Raw genomic sequence first — 17,502 nt, 5'->3', positions numbered from 1 at the left:
AAATAATGGTCATTGTTTCACATATTATTACTCGATCACAAGAGATTTATCTGTATTAATTTATGCATTTCAACAATGTGATATAAACTCCGGTTTTCTTAATAGTTTTAATTCATTGTATGTTGTTAAAACAATAGATGTATTAAAATAAAAAATTTTTTATAGAATTAATTTTGTTTCGTTCAACTTTAAGGGAGGACACCACTGTAACTGCCCATTTTCGACTGCCTTTTTTGGTATTTTTTTTTTAGAAAGGAATAAAATATATGGTCAAAAGAACTTTTAGGCTTTATTAGACATATATTAAAGTATGTAAAAAAAATTTTTTATTTGTTAAAAAAATACAAAAAGGCGGCGCACGAGTCGCTATAGCACTTATTGGTTTTCAGCCAACCCTCTCCGCGGCACGCAGTAGAACTGTCGTAAATTTGATCCTGGAACAAAAAGTGAAATATTTTCGTTAATTATATTAGTTTTAGCAGTGAAGTACGAGGGGAAATAAGAAAATATTAAAAAACAAAAATAGAGACGAGTTTGAATAAAAAGTTCGATGGTCGAAAAATCGAACTTTTTATTCAAACTCGTCTCTATTTTTTGTTTTTTAATATTTTCTTATTTCCCCTCGTACTTCACTGCTAAAACTAATATAATTAACGAAAATATTTCACTTTTTGTTCCAGGATCAAATTTACGACAGTTCTACTGCGTGCCGCGGAGAGGGTTGGCTGAAAACCAATAAGTGCTATAGCGACTCGTGCGCCGCCATTTGTATTTTTTCAACAAATAAAAAATTTTTTACATACTTTAATATATGTCTAATAAAGCCTAAAAGTTCTTTTGACCATATATTTTATTCCTTTCTAAAAAAAAATACCAAAGAAGGCAGTCGAAAATGGGCAGTTACAGTGGTGTCCTCCCTTAATTATCGAGAGAACACAAGAGCATTTCTATTGCATTTTTACCGATTATGTCCAGCTTCCGGGGGTAGTACGGACACGGGCTTGCGATCAGCAGTGATACCGTCTATGGAAACACTAACTTGAAACCCTTTGTCGTATCTCTCATCTACAAATCATCATCCATAAGTATATTAATATTCAAGAATAAGCTGTAAGTATATAAAAAAAAATAGATTATGATCTAATAATGTAGACTGAAATACAAAAAAATATATCTAGACTTTTGTTATCACAATCGTAGTTATAAAGATAAATTTGTTAAAAAATTAAGAAATTTTCATTTAAAATATTTTATTTTTTTTATATACATTCGTACAAGAAGAAGGATTATTTTTAATTGCCAAATGATCATAGTGTCAAACGTAAAGAGATAAATGTCGAGTAATTATTCTGCTTTCTAACAAACTTTACATTTCGTAAACGCTTCTTGCTATTAGTTCTAATGATCAGAATGTTTTTGACGTTTGTAAAGTTGGCACATTCTACAAATTAAAAAAAAAAAGTAAAACACTTTTTCACTAGTGTCATATATGCTGGACGTAATTTTTAAAAATTGTTTAACGGTCAAAAAAATTTAGATTAATTTAATGGTTAAAAAAATTTAAAAATTGTGTGAACGGTCGAAATTCACAGATATTAAAAATTATTCAAAAATGATTTATTTGGTGGAATATTGACCTGAAATTGTATATATGTATGGAACTCCAATAGAACGCTATTGTAGAGAACTCCTGTCAAAAACATTCAACGCGGTTTTAGTACTTTAGAGGGGAGGGAGTTGTGCTAGATTCATGAAGTTAGCACATTTTTTCAATTTCGACTTTTTAATACAAGGAATGCGGAAAGAACTCTTTTAAATGTTTATCGGGAACTGTAGCACTATGGGAAAGTGCTATTAGAACTCTTAATATATTTTTTTAAATTCATAGAATGTCGTGCCAACTTCACAGACGCACGTTACCATCATTATTCGATGTCGATAGCTTAGCAATGACCCATAATTGCTGGCTATATGTAGACAATAGAGGTGTCTTCATGATGAATGGACCAGTGGCCATCTCGCTGCCGTTTAAATGCGCTTTCTGTTCGCTGGTCGACGTTATAGGTGGTCCTTTAAAAGCGTTAATGCAATGATATATTTTAATATGTTTGAGGTTAATAGCACTAGTGTTGTTGTGTTGTTGACATTTGAATTCTTTTACTTCGAAATAATTAGAAAATTATTACTGATACTCACCGGCCAGGCCAATAAAAATCGCTAATCCGAAACACGCAAAAAAAGCAACAAACACCATGACAAATTCCCTCTTGTGCATCGAGTATAAGCGCATTTGTACAGATCTGTATGATAAATACATGAGAGTTTAAATTAACTAGCACCACAGACGCGCGCTTCGCGCGCGCTATTTAGCTTTAACATTATGCTATTACTATTACACTATTAATTTCTTGATACACACAACTGTCAAAATATACGATGACAGCTGCAAATGAAGTAAGCGCAGCGAGAAAACCAATCAGCATCGCGGAAAAGCGGCAACAATAAATTCGACTATCGACTTAACATGCCTTTTTTTAGAAAGGATAACACACACGCACGCACACAATTATCATATATATGCAAATATATACGCAAATTGCAGTGAATATATTAGTAACGGAAAAAGGCATAGCAACATTCTATGATATAAAAATAAATGTTATGAATATTATGTCAGATTAATTGAAAGAAATCTGTTTGCTTTTTTTCTTATGGCTCCTATATATTGATTAATAAAAGAAAAAGAAACAAATTAGAATTGAGATATGATGCTTTTAATAAAATATTTAATAAAGCAGTTTTTACTTAAAGTCTTGCGGCTTTTTCATTATCTCTGTTTTTTGAATAATCTTCCAGAGAAATCCACGTACCTTTCGCAGCGGTCATGATGATAAGCCGGTGCGATATACTTGTTAAATTCGCTAAAAAGATCACTGAACTGCGACAATGCATTTCTGACTTTGAGATTCCAACCGGCGGATGGGAGGTGATATGAGTATCCCAATCCGGCTCCGTCCATCATCTTCAGGAACTTATCCTGTACCTACTGTAACTGTCCCAATTATGCGATATCTCTTTTATTTCACAGTAAAAAAAATTTAATAATACAACATACCATTTGATTTTTATATACTACATATTTCTTTATATTATTAATATATATTTTTCCTTTCAATTTTTTCAGACCCTGGTGAAAAAATATCTCAGAATTTCTATAAAAATGTTCAGATTTTCTCAGAATACTCAGAATTTTTCAGATTTTTTATACGAATTGGAACGTGTTTCAGAAAAACTCAGATAAAATAAGAATAATTTTCGCTAATATATCTTTGTAGAAATCTGAATAAACATGAGAAATCTGTGCAATTTATCAGAAATTTTCATACATACGGATACTGAAATATTCCGAAAATCTTCATTTAATTATTTCTGAAAGTATCTGAGAAATTTTATATATTTTTTCAGAATTTTTTATAAGTCCCAATTCTTGCAAAATTTCTGAGAAAATATGAGAAATATGAGAAAATATGAGAAAAATGTGAGAAATTTTTTCACCAGGGGAGCACAATTTTTTTTAGAACTTCGGAAAAATTATATATAAAATTATATAAAATTAATTATACCTATAATAATAAATAATAACACCTATAATAATTAATTATACCTATATAATAAATTCAATATACTGGTTGTAAGAAAATGCTGTATAAAATTCCATAAAACTATTTCTTAATGTTGATGGAACGTATATAATTCTTCAAGAATAGATCACGAAAACATTTAAAAAGAAGAAAAAAGATTTAGGTACAGCAATTTATGTGTCATCGGCAGGCGTGAAAAAGATCGTATAGTTTCCGCCGTTTTACATTAACGTTTATATCGAGAACACTTTATTATATGAACTGGAGGTATATATATATAATCGCCTAAATGGATGAAATATCGCGTTTTACCTTCAAAGTTCTTTATCTAGTGAAAAAGAATGAGGGTAAATTTTATTTAATTTGTTCGCACAATAGAGGAGAAGGTGATAATATGAAATCCTGCTGATAATGGAACCCCTCAAATATCTTAAAAACTTTGAGTTGCACTCTATAAGTGACAGCTGAAACTTGTTTATTAAGTTGCCCTTTGGGCCGTAAGAATGACAGATTCATTAGTTGGCAATAATAATAAAGTAAAACACATATTTCTATTTTGTCGATTTCCGAACGTTTAATAGGTAGGTAAAACTTTGTTTATTTGTAACTATATATGTGATTAACAGCTAACGTTTATAGTCAGAGATTTAAAGTATGATGTTATCTAACATTTCCACGTGTTTAAGAATATTTAGTTCTTTTCATTTTGCTGTAACTGCACTAATTGCTATTGTTTTTCAAGATGGTAAATGTTTGTATTATGGACCTCCAAGGTGCTAGGTCAATGCGTCTGTGGATTCAATGTACTTTCTGGACTCACAATGAATGTGCAAGAGCAGAGAAAGAAGAATACATGTGTGATTTATGTCGATAGACGAAAGAAAATGAATTTTCTCTTTAAATAATTTTTTTATTATATAATTTGTTTTGATTTTTTAATATGTATTTCTTTTACAATAACTTTTTTAAATACATTACTTTTTGAAAGGCGTTTTGTGAATTTTTTTTATTTTACGCATCCAAAAAAATAGTGGGGTCCATATTACCAGCACATTACGATGCGATTTATGACTTAATTGCTCATTTTTCGATAATCTTTGTACAGCTTTTCTTGTAAGTGGAGAATTATAAATCGAATGTTAGAAATGGGTTGCCAATAGAATAAGGAACCTAAGCATATCAGAAACGAAAGAATTGAGCTTGTAGTTTACAAGAAATCGCCTAAAAAACAAAGTGGGGTTTCATATTACCATACTTTCTCCTCTATTAAAATAAAAAAAAACAATTCAACAAAAAGAGGAAGATACACATGTATGCTTTTTCGATACATGTATACATTTTTAATACGTGGAATATTCATCGTTTTAAAATCGACATTATTCTTTATCGACATTTATCACAACGACTTGGATTGGTAGTCGCAACAATACGCTTCGTGAACACCGGATTTGCGACGTGTATGATGCATGTGCATAGGTGTAAACAGAAAACTCACCTTCCACTTTATTGCGTGGTAATAGACGACACTACCTCTATCTGTAAATGTCTTGATAAATATTTGCCGCTTGCATAACGCTTACAATTCACAAGGGATTTCATGGGTAGGGTGCTGTATACGGCACAGGTAAAGAATCCGCTGCAGTTCGTTCGCGTAATTTTCCAATCGGGGGCTAAAATACGAGAGCGACTGCACGAACGTACGGTGTACACTGACGCGCGCACTATTGATTTTTCACGCCATATCCCACGGAACAGGGTTGCTAACTCATCGGTATCGGGCAAGGTTGGAGAGAAGTGGTATGTTAAATAATGGTGGGTATATTCGTGTCGCCAGATAACAGGATTCAATAGTATTATATGCGTTATGCGTGCCACGTATGTACCGTCGCAATTGTATAGCAATGACGAGTGTTCTACCGAACAATCAAACTTGATAATACATATACACATTCACCGATGATATATTCGATTGGATAAGGTATTATGACGAGAAAGTAATTAAAGGATTGAGAAATAGAGAGCAGATTTTCTTTAATTAAAATAATTTGATATCATTTATATATAGTCTATAATATAAAAGCATTCATACATTGTCATACATTCATTATTTGTGCATTATCAATGACAATTAGTGTTTAAAAATTTTATTTTCTTTTAATTATCAATATTTATTATTTACAAATATACAAAATATGTCTGTTGTCAACAAGGATGTCTGACTGTGGCTTACGGCTTGTTGGGAATTGTTTTAGTCCCAGTACTTGATCTTGCCGTCCCAGCCAGCAGTAGCGAGTCGAGAAGGCTCATGAGGATGCCATAATACGTCAATGCACACCCCGTCGTGCGCCTTCCACTTTTTGTACAACTTTGTTGTTTTCCAGTCCCATATGTAGCACTTACCATCTGCATCGCCCGATACCAAGTAACTGAAATAAGAACAAATATAATACTTTACCGAAAGATTGATCATTTTCTATAAAAATAATCAAGATTTTAAAGATTATATTTTACTAAGAAACACATTTTTTTTTATATATATATTACCTCATATCTGGCGAGAAGTCTAAACCGCACGCATATCCTGCGACCATATGCCCCGTGAACGTCTTCTTTCGATTCATTTTGAATCTATTTAACGCCGAAAATATAACAATTTTGTTATCCATGCTTTGGCAAGCGAGCCATTTCTGATTTCGTGACGGCGTTACCGCCGGCATAGAATGCATGGATGGATCAGCTATGTATTTCATATCCACAGGAATGTCCCTATACATAAAAAAAAGAATTTATCTTTAATAACGAATCAATCTCATTTTTCCGGAAATAACCTTTACGAGAATTAATGGAATTAATAGAGAATTCATACCATTCCCAAACCCGAAGACTTTTATCGTCACTGGTTGTGACGAATCGTCTATTTTCGTCGACAAACGTGATGGTATTCACAGCACCTAAGTGTCTATCATATTCCTGTGTTATTTCACCAGAACGTATATCCCACTGTAACAGAATATTAAATTATTAATATTTAGTTGAAGACGTTAATTACGTTATTATACTTTATTTTTACATTTATTGTTGCATGTTTACTGTTACGAATGAGGTCATTTTTGTGTGTCTGTATCATCAAAATCTTGATCGAAAACAATAATGATGTGATCTTAAATCACATCATTGTTGTTTTCGATAAGTAAAAAAATATTTTTTTTTACTTACGCAAATTATCTTTTTATCACTGGTACCAGCTACAAAGAGATGCTGTTTATCTGGATCAGGATTAAACTTGGCACAATATGGGATCTTTCTACTCGTGAAGCGACTGATACAAGCTCCTGTTTCTGTGTCCCAAAGTTTCACGTATCGATCGTAAGCCGCTGATAAAAATCGCTTGCCGTCATTGTCAAAACTTATGTCCCGTACCGCTTGTCGATGTCCATAGTATGTACGAACGCATCTCCTGTCTTTGTATACTTCCCACAACTGTACATAATAAGACATATTAATATAACATAGTATTTGTATATGTTAACATATCAAATTAAAATAATCGTCACATCAAATACCTTCACTCGACAATCCATACTACAGGACAGTAATAAATGCGCTGTACGTGGAAACCATCGGATTTGCGAAATGCCTTTGGTGTGGCCTTCCCACATGTGAATTTGCGCCTTTGGTAAAAAGCAACGATCGGGTGGTGATTCCGATCTGAGATTCACACCTACATCCTGAGGCGCGTGCAAGAACGAGCGTCCCTGATAGTCCACACTGTCTTTGACTGCAATGTAAAATTATTAAATGTTATGAAGTAAATTTCAAGACAATACTCATGTTAAAAATTTTATCTTAATAAATTTAGTTTAAGTTTGAATTAATTTACATAATGATGAAATTCTAAAAACTATTCTATATAAAAAGCAACTTTGTTACTAATTTATGTATTTACAATATATGTTGATAATATATATGGGCACATTACTATGTAATATGGTCTTCTCCTCGAGTGGTTTCTCCTCTGTCTGCTTTCCTCGTTTATTTCGTTTGGCTAAGATTTCTTCTAATTCAGCGGCTTCATCTTCGCTTGGCTTGATAACTCGTTTTTCATCAATGTAACCACCCCAAGGACCCAAAAAACCTTCTATATCCGATGGATCGTTGTTTCTGTGCCTCTTTCGTTTGTCTGAGAGTCTCAGGGTGGTACTTTCAAAAACGGTCTTGCCGCCCGCTTCTTCTGCCGCTTCCGTTGCACCGATCATAACTCTACCTTCATCCACACTACCATCTACAGTTGGATCTAGTGCATATCCTGATAACAAAAATTTTGACAAAAATTTTTAATTAAATTTTAGATATTAAATAAATTTTTATTTTTATTTAGGCTCAAATATTTCAGATATTTAGATATAAATAAGCATTTTGTTGGAGTATTAAAGTGAAGATATAAGTTAAAAATGGTTTCAAGATTCAAGATTTTAATAAGATAGAGTATTAATCAACTATATATATTAAATATAATTTTGTTATTATGCGTACCATAACTGGCAAATGTTCTCCTTTGATTTTCAAACTGAAATTCACTTATATGCGCACTTTCCACATATCCAGATAGCATATTTTTCACTGCACGCTGCTGCTGTGTCTTGAATGGATTTTCGGGTCCTACCTCGGGTCCAAAAAGTTCCTCATACCTTGGATTGTATGTAACTTCCATTGCAGTTGGATCTATGTGTTTTACACACAATTCTGTTCCCTAAATAATCATTGTTGTAAATAAAGTGTTCATTTTTTTCCATCAAAATAGACATTTGTAAAGTAGCAATAATAGGATTTACATAGGTATAAAGATCCAGTCCGAGTATAAGGAATATTTCTATCTATTTGTATTATTCACAGATCGGTCAAGTTCATGGTATTGTTTAATAATACGATTATTTATAACCTCAAAAATGGTAATTGAAAACAGGCTGAACGCACGTAAATACTCACAGTAGGTACGACTTCAGGAGCCGAGCAAATTTGGAAATTGGAATTTCCACTGGGAATGAATTTGTCACTGGGAAATATGGACGTGAAGTCGACATTTTCCGTCTCACTATTTTCGTCGCTGCTACCATAATCTTTTAGCGCAAGCATAGTTTCATGTATCGATATACGATCTAAATGTTATCTATTTTATCACATCAATTATTTAAAGGCCTTTTTTTGTATTTTCTGAACAAAACCACGTTATCTCGCAATCAAATCGTCTACACCTTCCTTCCTTCCTTCCTTTTTGGTTAATGGGTGTGTTTAGGTAAGACACCGCTACTGTAGCGCTACACGAATGCGTACCAGCCATTGGTAGCGCTACCATGAACAGCCAATGGCTGGTACGCATTCGTGTAGCGCTACAGTAGCGGCAGAGAGAAACCTGAGAGAGGCCATCCCGGCGTTTTTCGTCAATTTTTGTGTGCCCGATTTTCCGACGCGCCGCCTGAGAAAGTGCAACTCAACTACGTCGTTTCGCTCGGTAACCGCACATGGTTTGCGTCCGTGCTAATGGTTCGTGTCCGAACTAGCCAGCTGGAGGGGATCTGTTGGCCGTGGCGGCCGCGCTCGGCCGGCCCGGCGCTCGGCAAGCTTCGAGCGAGGAGAGAAGGACAGACATACGATCTGCTGTCTCGGCTGTCTCCTTCTCTCTTGAGCTATGACGTAGCTGCTTCGGCACGCGCCGGCTATGCGACGTTGCCACGATGCCACGTATTTCGGGTATCGCGTACGGTGTCTCGCCGAGTGCCGAATCTCGAGTTGGCAAATCGACGAGATGCGCTACGTTACATTTATAAAGATTTATAAATATATATGTATATATGTATGTATGTATGTATATGGGCAGATCCATTACTTTTCGACCAAAGGTTGCGGGGGTGGGTCACCGATTTTGATGCCGATTTTTTCCTCGAAAGTACACTAGAAAAGGAGATGATCCTGAAAATTTGAGCCCGATTCGATCAAATCCGGCCGTTGGAGAATTTTTTGAATTTTGAAAAAAAGTCGATTTTTCAGTCATTTTCAAAAATTTATATCTCAGCTTCTATATAACTTAGAGACTCGTTTGAGGCCGCATTCTTTTCTGTAAACCCTCTACTTTTAAGGAAAAAATTGGTCATTGGTTTACACTCAAGTCCGGCTTCACGGCGAGCTGCTAACTAAACCACTGTTTTAGAGAAATTTTGCCTATTTTTGAAATGCTGTCATATCTACAGTTTTCGAAGTAGAGGGTTGATCAGCAGCTGATATTTTTTGTTCAGGTATACTCTGAAGAAATCTACCCACTTTTTACTTGATTGCTTCTATTTCGTTAAATTATGGCCATCTAAAGCCGATCGATTTTCGAAAAATCGCCATTTTCAGATAGCCAGAACTTTTTTCTTTCAACTCGAAATCCTTTGAAATTTTCAGGGAATATACTTCATTATATCCTTAAACAACCCTGAAAATTTCAATTTTGGAATAGAAGTGGTTTCCGAGTTATGAAGTTTTTAAAATAGTCAACTTTTCGATTTAATATGACATTTTTTGTGGTTTTATCATCAATTTTGTAAATTTAATGTAAATAATTGATATTTTTCGGAAAATATATTCGAAAATAAGGAGCAAAACGGATTGTTTGAGAAAATTGAGGGAAAAAATTAATATTTTTTATTTTGATTTATTTGTTTAAAATTTTTAAAAAGTAAATATTTGTTCATTTCTTTTAATAATATGTTGAATACAAATTTCCAAAGTATTTGAGAACTATCATGTCATGTAGTGTATTATGTAGTGTATTATACTTTGCTGTAGCCGGAGACTGGCGGTAAATTATGAGCAAAGTATAATTTGCTAATCCGGCGATCCGCTGGTTACGCTTCCGCTTTATCCGCTCCATGGGACAGTAGGACCCGTTTGGCGACGCGTACTGAACACACACACACAAACACGCATGTGACGCATGCATCTAAAAGGACAAACGTAATAACCTCCAAAGTGAAGCCAGTTGTACGGCAAAAAATCAGTGTCGAGATCAAGATCGCCAAGGTGATCGCAAAGGTATTCGCCACCGCTTAGATCTACATCCAAATCACCTAGATTACCCCGAGAACAGTGTCATCACGTCGATTTACGTTTCAGATCCAGATCGCCCTTGTTTTCTTCTCGAAGAGGATCACCTCGCTTGCGTTCGCCGAAGAATTTGAGTTTCGCGTGACATCGGTGTACGGCAGAAAATGGATTCCGAAACAATACTACTAGCCATTTTCTGTTTTGTAAATAAATTTAAATGAAGTTACAGTAGTTTTCGTCGACAATAATTGCGACGTAAAATATTTCTATTGTATGCACTGTACGTAATTGCGGTAAACGAAGAATCTAAAAAAGAACGACAATATATTGGGTGCGTCCTATATTTACCGTACAACGGCGATTATTACAAGGAGCGAGTGATAATCTCATAATAGAAAATGATTTTTAATGTGCTACTTGATATTATATTTTCTTTATATATATCTTACATGTACCTTACATATAATCCAACAAATTTGTCGTCGACGTTTCATTTTTGCAAACATAATAGTACTACATAATAGTAAATAAAAAAGGATTTTCTACTTGATGTTACATTTTCTTTATATACACCTTACATGTACATATAACCCAAAAAATATCGTTTCATTTTTGTAAAATAATAGTATTACATAATAGTAAATAAAAAAGGATTTTCTACTTTATATTACATTTTCTTTATATATACCTTACATGTACCTTACATATAACCCAAAAAATTACGTATTATTTTTGCAAACATAATACCACATAATAGTAAATAAAAAAGAATTTTCTTGACAAAAAATAAGATTACAATATCGGAAGACAAAACGCAGACCTCTACTCTTCTCTTTTCTCTACTGCACTACTAGTGCACTTTCTACACTCAATATGGCACCTGAGCCCAAAAAGGAGGGCTCGACCCACACGTACGACTGTACATACATGTGTGAGTGTGCGATCCGCTCAAACAATGTTCAAAAGATTGTTGAGCGTATCGAAAACGGCGGATCGTCTGTGATTGGTCGCAGAGTCGATACGCCCGATACGCGCCATGGGACGGCACCCTAAGACATTACTTAAGACGATCTTGAAGACTATGAATACCGGCCCTATTGTAGACGGGCACTTAGGCCGGTATTCATAATCAGATCTTATTTCAAGACCGTCTTAAGTAGTATCTTAATGCTGGGTCTACAATGCGAGTCGCAAAGTCGTGAGTCGCAAGAATTGACCAATCACAGTCGAATTTGAGAAGAATAATCGACTGTGATTGGTCAATTCTTGCGACTCACGACTTTGCAACTCGCATTGTAGACCCAGCATTAGATGCTAATACGGCTCTGTGATTGGTTAATGACATCTTAAGATTGTACTTAAGATGGTCTTAAATATAAGAACCGACTATGAATACCAGCCTTAAGGCCATTGCACGTAACAAAGTTTTATTAGTGCCCATCTACAATAGGTGTTTTAAGCCCTAAGCCTTAAGAAATTGTTCAATCACAGTTGAATTTGAGGAGAATAATTGACTGTGATTGGTCAATTTCTTAGGGCTTAAGCCTTGTGTACACAATACTAGAAATCGGTCCGAGTTTCGGTTTAAGCCAATCAACTTGCAGCTCTTACAGAAAAGCAGCAGTTTCATTGGCTTAAACTGAAACTCGGACCGATTTCTAGTATCGTGTACACAAGGCTTTTGGGCTTAAAACACCTATTGTAGATGGAGACTTAGTCATAATCGAAAGGCCGTAAGAAAATAGACCAATCACACTCGATTATTCTTCGAGCTCAAGGAGAATAATCAACTGTGATTGGTCTATTTTCTTACGGCCTTAAGCCTTGTGTACACAATACTAGAAATCGGTCCGAGTTTCGGTTTAAGCCAATGAAACTGCTGCTTTTCTGTAAGAGCTGCAAGTTGATTGGCTTAAACCGAAACTCGGACCGATTTCTAGTATCGTGTACACAAGGCTTTACGATTATGACTAAGTGCCCATTTACAATAGGTGTTTTAAGGGTATCCTGGAGTGACAGCGACAAGGCATAATCGGTCTAAGCAATATCTTTGAATTGGCTGAACAGAATGGAAAATCCTTTTACACGATTAAAGTACGCACAAAAATGTAGAGGGCTGTACATGATTTTTTCTGATAAACTAAAAAAAAATTTTATTTTTATAAATATTGTCTTTACCTGACGACAATATTTGCTTTATACAAAAATTCTGCAGTTTTTCTATAGAAAATAGTGATGCAGCTCTCTACAAAAAACTGTCAGGAATAATATCGTGCAATTAGAAGTAAGATTTGAAGCCTAAAAAAAAAGATATTACTTAGACCAGTGGAAGATGCAAGGTTAGGTGCTATCCTTGTCTATATCCTTGTCTATACAAGGACAGATATAGTCGGTGAGCACTTCTTTATCGACGCTGATCGAGTTCGCCTGCGGCTCCAGCATCCCCTTAAGCCCTAAGCCTTAAGAAATTATTCAATCACAGTTGAATTTGAGGAGAATAATTGACTGTGATTGGTCAATTTCTTAGGGCTTAGGGCTTAAAACATCTATTGTAGATGGGGACTAATGCGCTGGGTCTACAATGCGAGTCGCAAAGTCGTGAGTCGCAAGAATTGACCAATCACAGTCGATTATTCTCCTCAAATTCGACTGTGATTGGTCAATTCTTGCGACTACGACTTTGAGACTCGCATTGTAGACCCAGCATAAAACTTTGTTACGTGCAATGGCCTTTATTCTTGAATTGTAAAAATTCCATTGTAGACGACGCTTTAAGGTGCCACGAATCGGGACCACTTTTTCCATTATCTATGTTTTCTGTGACTTTTTCTACTCGCGCGCTACGAAGTTCGACCTCCTTGAGGTCTTTTGTATCATGATTTGAACAAGAAGAAGAAGGAGGTAAGTTCATAATCTGTTATCGAGAAGGTTAATTTTACCACATTTGTACGATAAACGTCCTGAAATAAATTGTAAATGTAAAGTTATTTATATAAAAACATGTTTTTAAACTTGTCTGATTTAAACCTCTCGCATAATGTCATAAGCACTATCAAAAGTGGCAAAAAGAAATCACAAAGAAATAACATTTTAGGTTACTTCATATGGAAGTTTTACTAAAAAATTTTGCTAAAAGTCAGGTATAAAAAAATGGTAATTTATAAATTATTATATATTTGGACATACTTTTAACGTATTGTTTTCTCTAAAATTTCATGTAATTATGCATTTCAATGCGAAAAAGAAATATTACTTTTTTCTAAAAGTAAAATCTGATAAAAAAGAAAAATGAAATAGAGATACATGAAAAAATGGTATATATGGGTTTATATACTAAACATATATCAATTTAGTATTACAGGATGACTTTGATTGTATCTTATTTTAAATTCAGAAAATTTAGATTTTGATTATCCAAACAGAACATTTATTTTATGCTTTTGAACATGAGATATATATAATAAAAATAATTTAAATTAATATACCAATAATTTATTTAGATAACTGCAAAGAATAATTAAAACCTATAAAGAAGAGTAATTATGGCTTTGACGTGGTCCGACAAGTACATACTCATTACCAGAAATTTATCAGAATGGCTGGGAGATGCAAAACTTAAGAATATTCTGAAGGAACGTGATCTAAAGTTATATTGGGGTACAGCTACAACAGGAAAGCCTCATATTGGCTACTTTGCCCCTATGTCCAAAATAGCTGATTTCTTACGGGCCAGAACTGAAGTGACAATCCTCTTCGCAGATCTTCATGCGTATTTAGATAATATGAAAGCACCTTGGGAGCTTCTGGAACTTCGTACTCAATATTACGAGGCTGTGATCAAAGCGATGTTGAAGTCAATTGGTGTGCCATTGGATAAGTTAAAATTTGTCAAAGGTACAGACTATCAGTTGTCCAAGTAAGTATTAAACAAACTCCTTTGTATGTACCTTAGCATTTTGCATTATACTTTTTAAACTTATATATTATGTTTATTAATATGACATTGCAATTAATTACATAGTTTTTTCTAAAGGGAATATACGTTAGATGTATATCGTCTGACTTCATTGGTGACAGAGCACGATGCGAAGAAAGCAGGTGCCGAAGTTGTTAAGCAAGTCTCTAATCCACTGCTGTCAGGTCTTCTCTATCCAAGTCTACAAGCGCTCGATGAGCATTATTTAAAGGTGGACGCACAATTTGGTGGCATTGATCAAAGAAAAATCTTTACTTTCTCAGAGAAATATCTACCAATGCTGGGTTATGAAAAATGTATCCATCTGATGAATCCGATGAGTCAGTATTAGAAGAGAAATATAGTCTTTGCAGGGCACTTAAATTAACGCAATTATTCATAATATTAACTTTTCACTGTTTACGTTCTGTTTAGTTCCTGGTTTGGCAGGTGCTAAAATGTCTTCATCGGAGGAAGATTCTAAAATCGATCTATTGGATAATCCTGCGACAATAAAGAAGAAGCTGAAGAAAGCATTTTGTGAGCCGGGAAATATCACAGATAACGGAGTTTTAACTTTCTGCAAACATGTTGTATTTCCATTATTCAAAGATGGTGAAGTTTTCAACATATCAAGAACTGCAGAATTCGGTATGTGGTTTACTCTATATAGGCGGATTTACGGAAAGATATCTTTTAATAAATTTAGTTTTACCTTTGTGCTTTTATAGGTGGTGATGTATCCTTCTTTAAATACGAAGACTTGGAAGCCGCTTTTGCGAGCCAAGAAATACACCCTGGTGATTTGAAAAATGCTGTAGAAGTGTACATCAACAGACTCCTCGATCCAATTAGAAAGGAATTTGAAGCAAACTCGAAACTGAAATTACTTGCGAGCAAAGCGTATCCTCCTCCACAGAAACAAAGTAATTTATTTTTGTATATTTAACGATGGAATCATTTATTTGTTACCATTAAGAAGTATAGATAGCTTTGTACTGCAATCACAATTCTTGATATCCAGAAGCAGAGGCGGAAATTACTCCCGCAAGGCTAGATATTCGAGTGGGCAAAATAGTCGAAGTGAAGAGGCATCCTGATGCGGACTCGCTATACGTCGAAAAAATAGATTTAGGTGAATCAAACGGTCCACGTACCATAGTTAGCGGCTTAGTTAATTTTGTACCTCTGAACGAGATGGAAAACAGGATGGTGGTAATTCTTGCAAATCTGAAGCCAGCAAATCTCAGAGGAATCTCATCGCATGGAATGGTTCTCTGTGCTTCAGTGTATGTGTACATATACAAGTAGTTTTCAACTTAATATTACGCAAACACACACACACACACACACACACACACACACACACACACACACGTCAATCATTTACTAAAAAATAAACGCGGGCAAAATGTATAAACAAAAATAAATATTGATAATACGACTATAATAAAAGTACACAATAAACGATATATTTTATACAGTGAAGAACCAATTAAGCAAGTGGAGCCTTTAAAGCCTCCCACAGACAGCATACCTGGCGATAAAATTGTTATCGAGGGATATGAAGATGGAGTTGCGGATGATGTGTTAAATCCCAAGAAAAAAGTGTGGGAGAAGTTGCAGGTACGTCTAAAAACTAAACTCACTACCTAGCTTACTGAGTCTTTGAGCATTTATTCGTCAACATTCCCGTAACATTTAATAGATCAAGATACGTTGTAATAAAATAATATGTTATTAGGTGGATCTTGTGGTAAATGGAGATGGCATAGCTTCTTGGAGTGGAAATCCATTGCTTACTTCGACGGGTGGCAAGATAACATGTGACACACTAAAAAATGTTCCGATTAAATAATGTATTTATATCCGACTTCATCGTTCATTATTGGCTTTGACTAGCTAGGGATATTTAGCTATTGTTTATATTTTTATGAGATATCTTATCTTTTTCATATTTTTTCAACATATTTAACGAACACGCGCACACAAATACAAGTGCACCATCAGTCAAAGAAATTAACCAAATTGGCAAACTTATAAATAAATAGATTCAATAAACAGTTGCCTTTATCGATTGTCATTTTCGATAAAATGTTGGCCTTATCTTTCAATACAAATGTTATGTAATTGACTTTACATAACATTGTATGTATTGTATCTACCTTTAAGAGTTATACGCGAAAAAGTGGAAGCGCCCTTTTGATTTTTAGGTTGAAATTGTTAAAAATCATACTTTTAAAAGGCAATATATAGGGCAAATAAAGCATACTATTAGTCATATATTGAGTCACTCTACATACCTACAAAATCGAAGAGTTTGGATTCGGCGTGTTCCCTTGTAAAAGTCAGTCATGGTAGTAATAATAATATATAAAAATGTTTGTATCTCAGTAACGGTTGAGCTTTCGACCTATGTTTACTAAAGTTTTTTTACTCAGTATGGTCTGTACTATTTACTATATAAATATTGAATGGTTGTTTTAACACCCTGTATATATATAGGATGTCCCATTTCAAATAATGCATTTTAACATCTCTTCTGTACTCGTTCATAGATAAAAATGTATCAGACAAAAGTTGCATGGTTTGGAGGAGGCTACATGATGAAAATATAGACCTAACCTTGAGTGACTTTTTCAAGATCGAGTCAAGATTCCCTCAAATTTTTTAAATAAAGCCCACTGTTTTTTATGTATGTCATATTCTTATAACCCTTGTCGAGGGTTTTCGAAACACTATAAAGCTCACTTTCGTTAAAAATTTCATGACAAAATTTAAAATATGTTAGAAAATTCTTAACAAAAGAGAGCTTTATTATTA

The 17,502-nt window shown here is 34.3% G+C and overlaps 3 protein-coding genes and 1 long non-coding RNA gene across 6 annotated transcripts; 2 read left to right on the top strand and 2 right to left on the bottom strand.

The window, feature by feature from the left end:
- Window positions 1–962: 962 nt before the first annotated feature.
- LOC139781708 (transmembrane protein 181-like) lies at window positions 963–5,375 on the bottom strand (the record flags this gene model as incomplete). The annotated part of the gene is made up of 5 exons (XM_071720591.1): window positions 5,137–5,375; window positions 2,871–3,046; window positions 2,197–2,300; window positions 1,921–2,070; window positions 963–1,065 (listed from the first exon to the last, which is right to left on the bottom strand). Coding segments are annotated over exons 2-5 (509 nt in total), but the record flags the coding sequence as incomplete, so codon positions are not given.
- A 394-nt stretch (window positions 5,376–5,769) lies between these two features.
- LOC139781692 (pre-mRNA-processing factor 17-like) lies at window positions 5,770–8,981 on the bottom strand. Its single transcript, XM_071720573.1, has 8 exons — window positions 8,628–8,981; window positions 8,175–8,391; window positions 7,621–7,947; window positions 7,205–7,419; window positions 6,858–7,121; window positions 6,508–6,641; window positions 6,186–6,407; window positions 5,770–6,067 (listed from the first exon to the last, which is right to left on the bottom strand). The coding sequence occupies exons 1-8, from the start codon at window positions 8,772–8,774 to the stop codon at window positions 5,890–5,892; spliced, it is 1,704 nt and encodes a 567-aa protein (XP_071576674.1). The 5' UTR covers window positions 8,775–8,981; the 3' UTR covers window positions 5,770–5,889.
- Window positions 8,982–10,575: 1,594 nt separating this feature from the next.
- Window positions 10,576–11,274, top strand: LOC139781685 (uncharacterized). The gene is made up of 2 exons (XR_011720625.1): window positions 10,576–10,712; window positions 10,794–11,274. It is a non-coding gene; the product is annotated as an uncharacterized lncRNA (long non-coding RNA).
- Window positions 11,275–13,464: 2,190 nt separating this feature from the next.
- Tyrrs (Tyrosyl-tRNA synthetase) lies at window positions 13,465–16,962 on the top strand. 3 transcript variants are annotated; one of them, XM_071720555.1, is made up of 9 exons: window positions 13,465–13,625; window positions 14,225–14,381; window positions 14,484–14,640; window positions 14,758–15,020; window positions 15,115–15,330; window positions 15,411–15,605; window positions 15,704–15,968; window positions 16,164–16,305; window positions 16,424–16,962. In XM_071720555.1, the coding sequence occupies exons 2-9, from the start codon at window positions 14,267–14,269 to the stop codon at window positions 16,535–16,537; spliced, it is 1,467 nt and encodes a 488-aa protein (XP_071576656.1). In that variant the 5' UTR covers window positions 13,465–13,625; window positions 14,225–14,266; the 3' UTR covers window positions 16,538–16,962. The 3 variants fall into 3 exon arrangements, with proteins under 3 accessions (XP_071576656.1, XP_071576654.1, XP_071576655.1); XM_071720554.1 differs by adding an exon at window positions 13,819–13,877 and having other exon boundaries at window positions 13,480–13,625; window positions 14,225–14,640; XM_071720553.1 differs by having other exon boundaries at window positions 13,466–13,625; window positions 14,225–14,640.
- Window positions 16,963–17,502: the final 540 nt, after the last annotated feature.

Source organism: Temnothorax nylanderi, unplaced genomic scaffold (genome assembly GCF_030848795.1).
Source record: "Temnothorax nylanderi isolate EJ_2023f unplaced genomic scaffold, tnyl_v1.0 TNYL_tig0355_pilon, whole genome shotgun sequence".
NCBI classification, from domain to species: Eukaryota; Metazoa; Arthropoda; class Insecta; order Hymenoptera; family Formicidae; genus Temnothorax; species Temnothorax nylanderi.
Note: the sequence above shows the minus strand (reverse complement) of the source record. Positions and strands in the feature narration are given on the sequence as shown.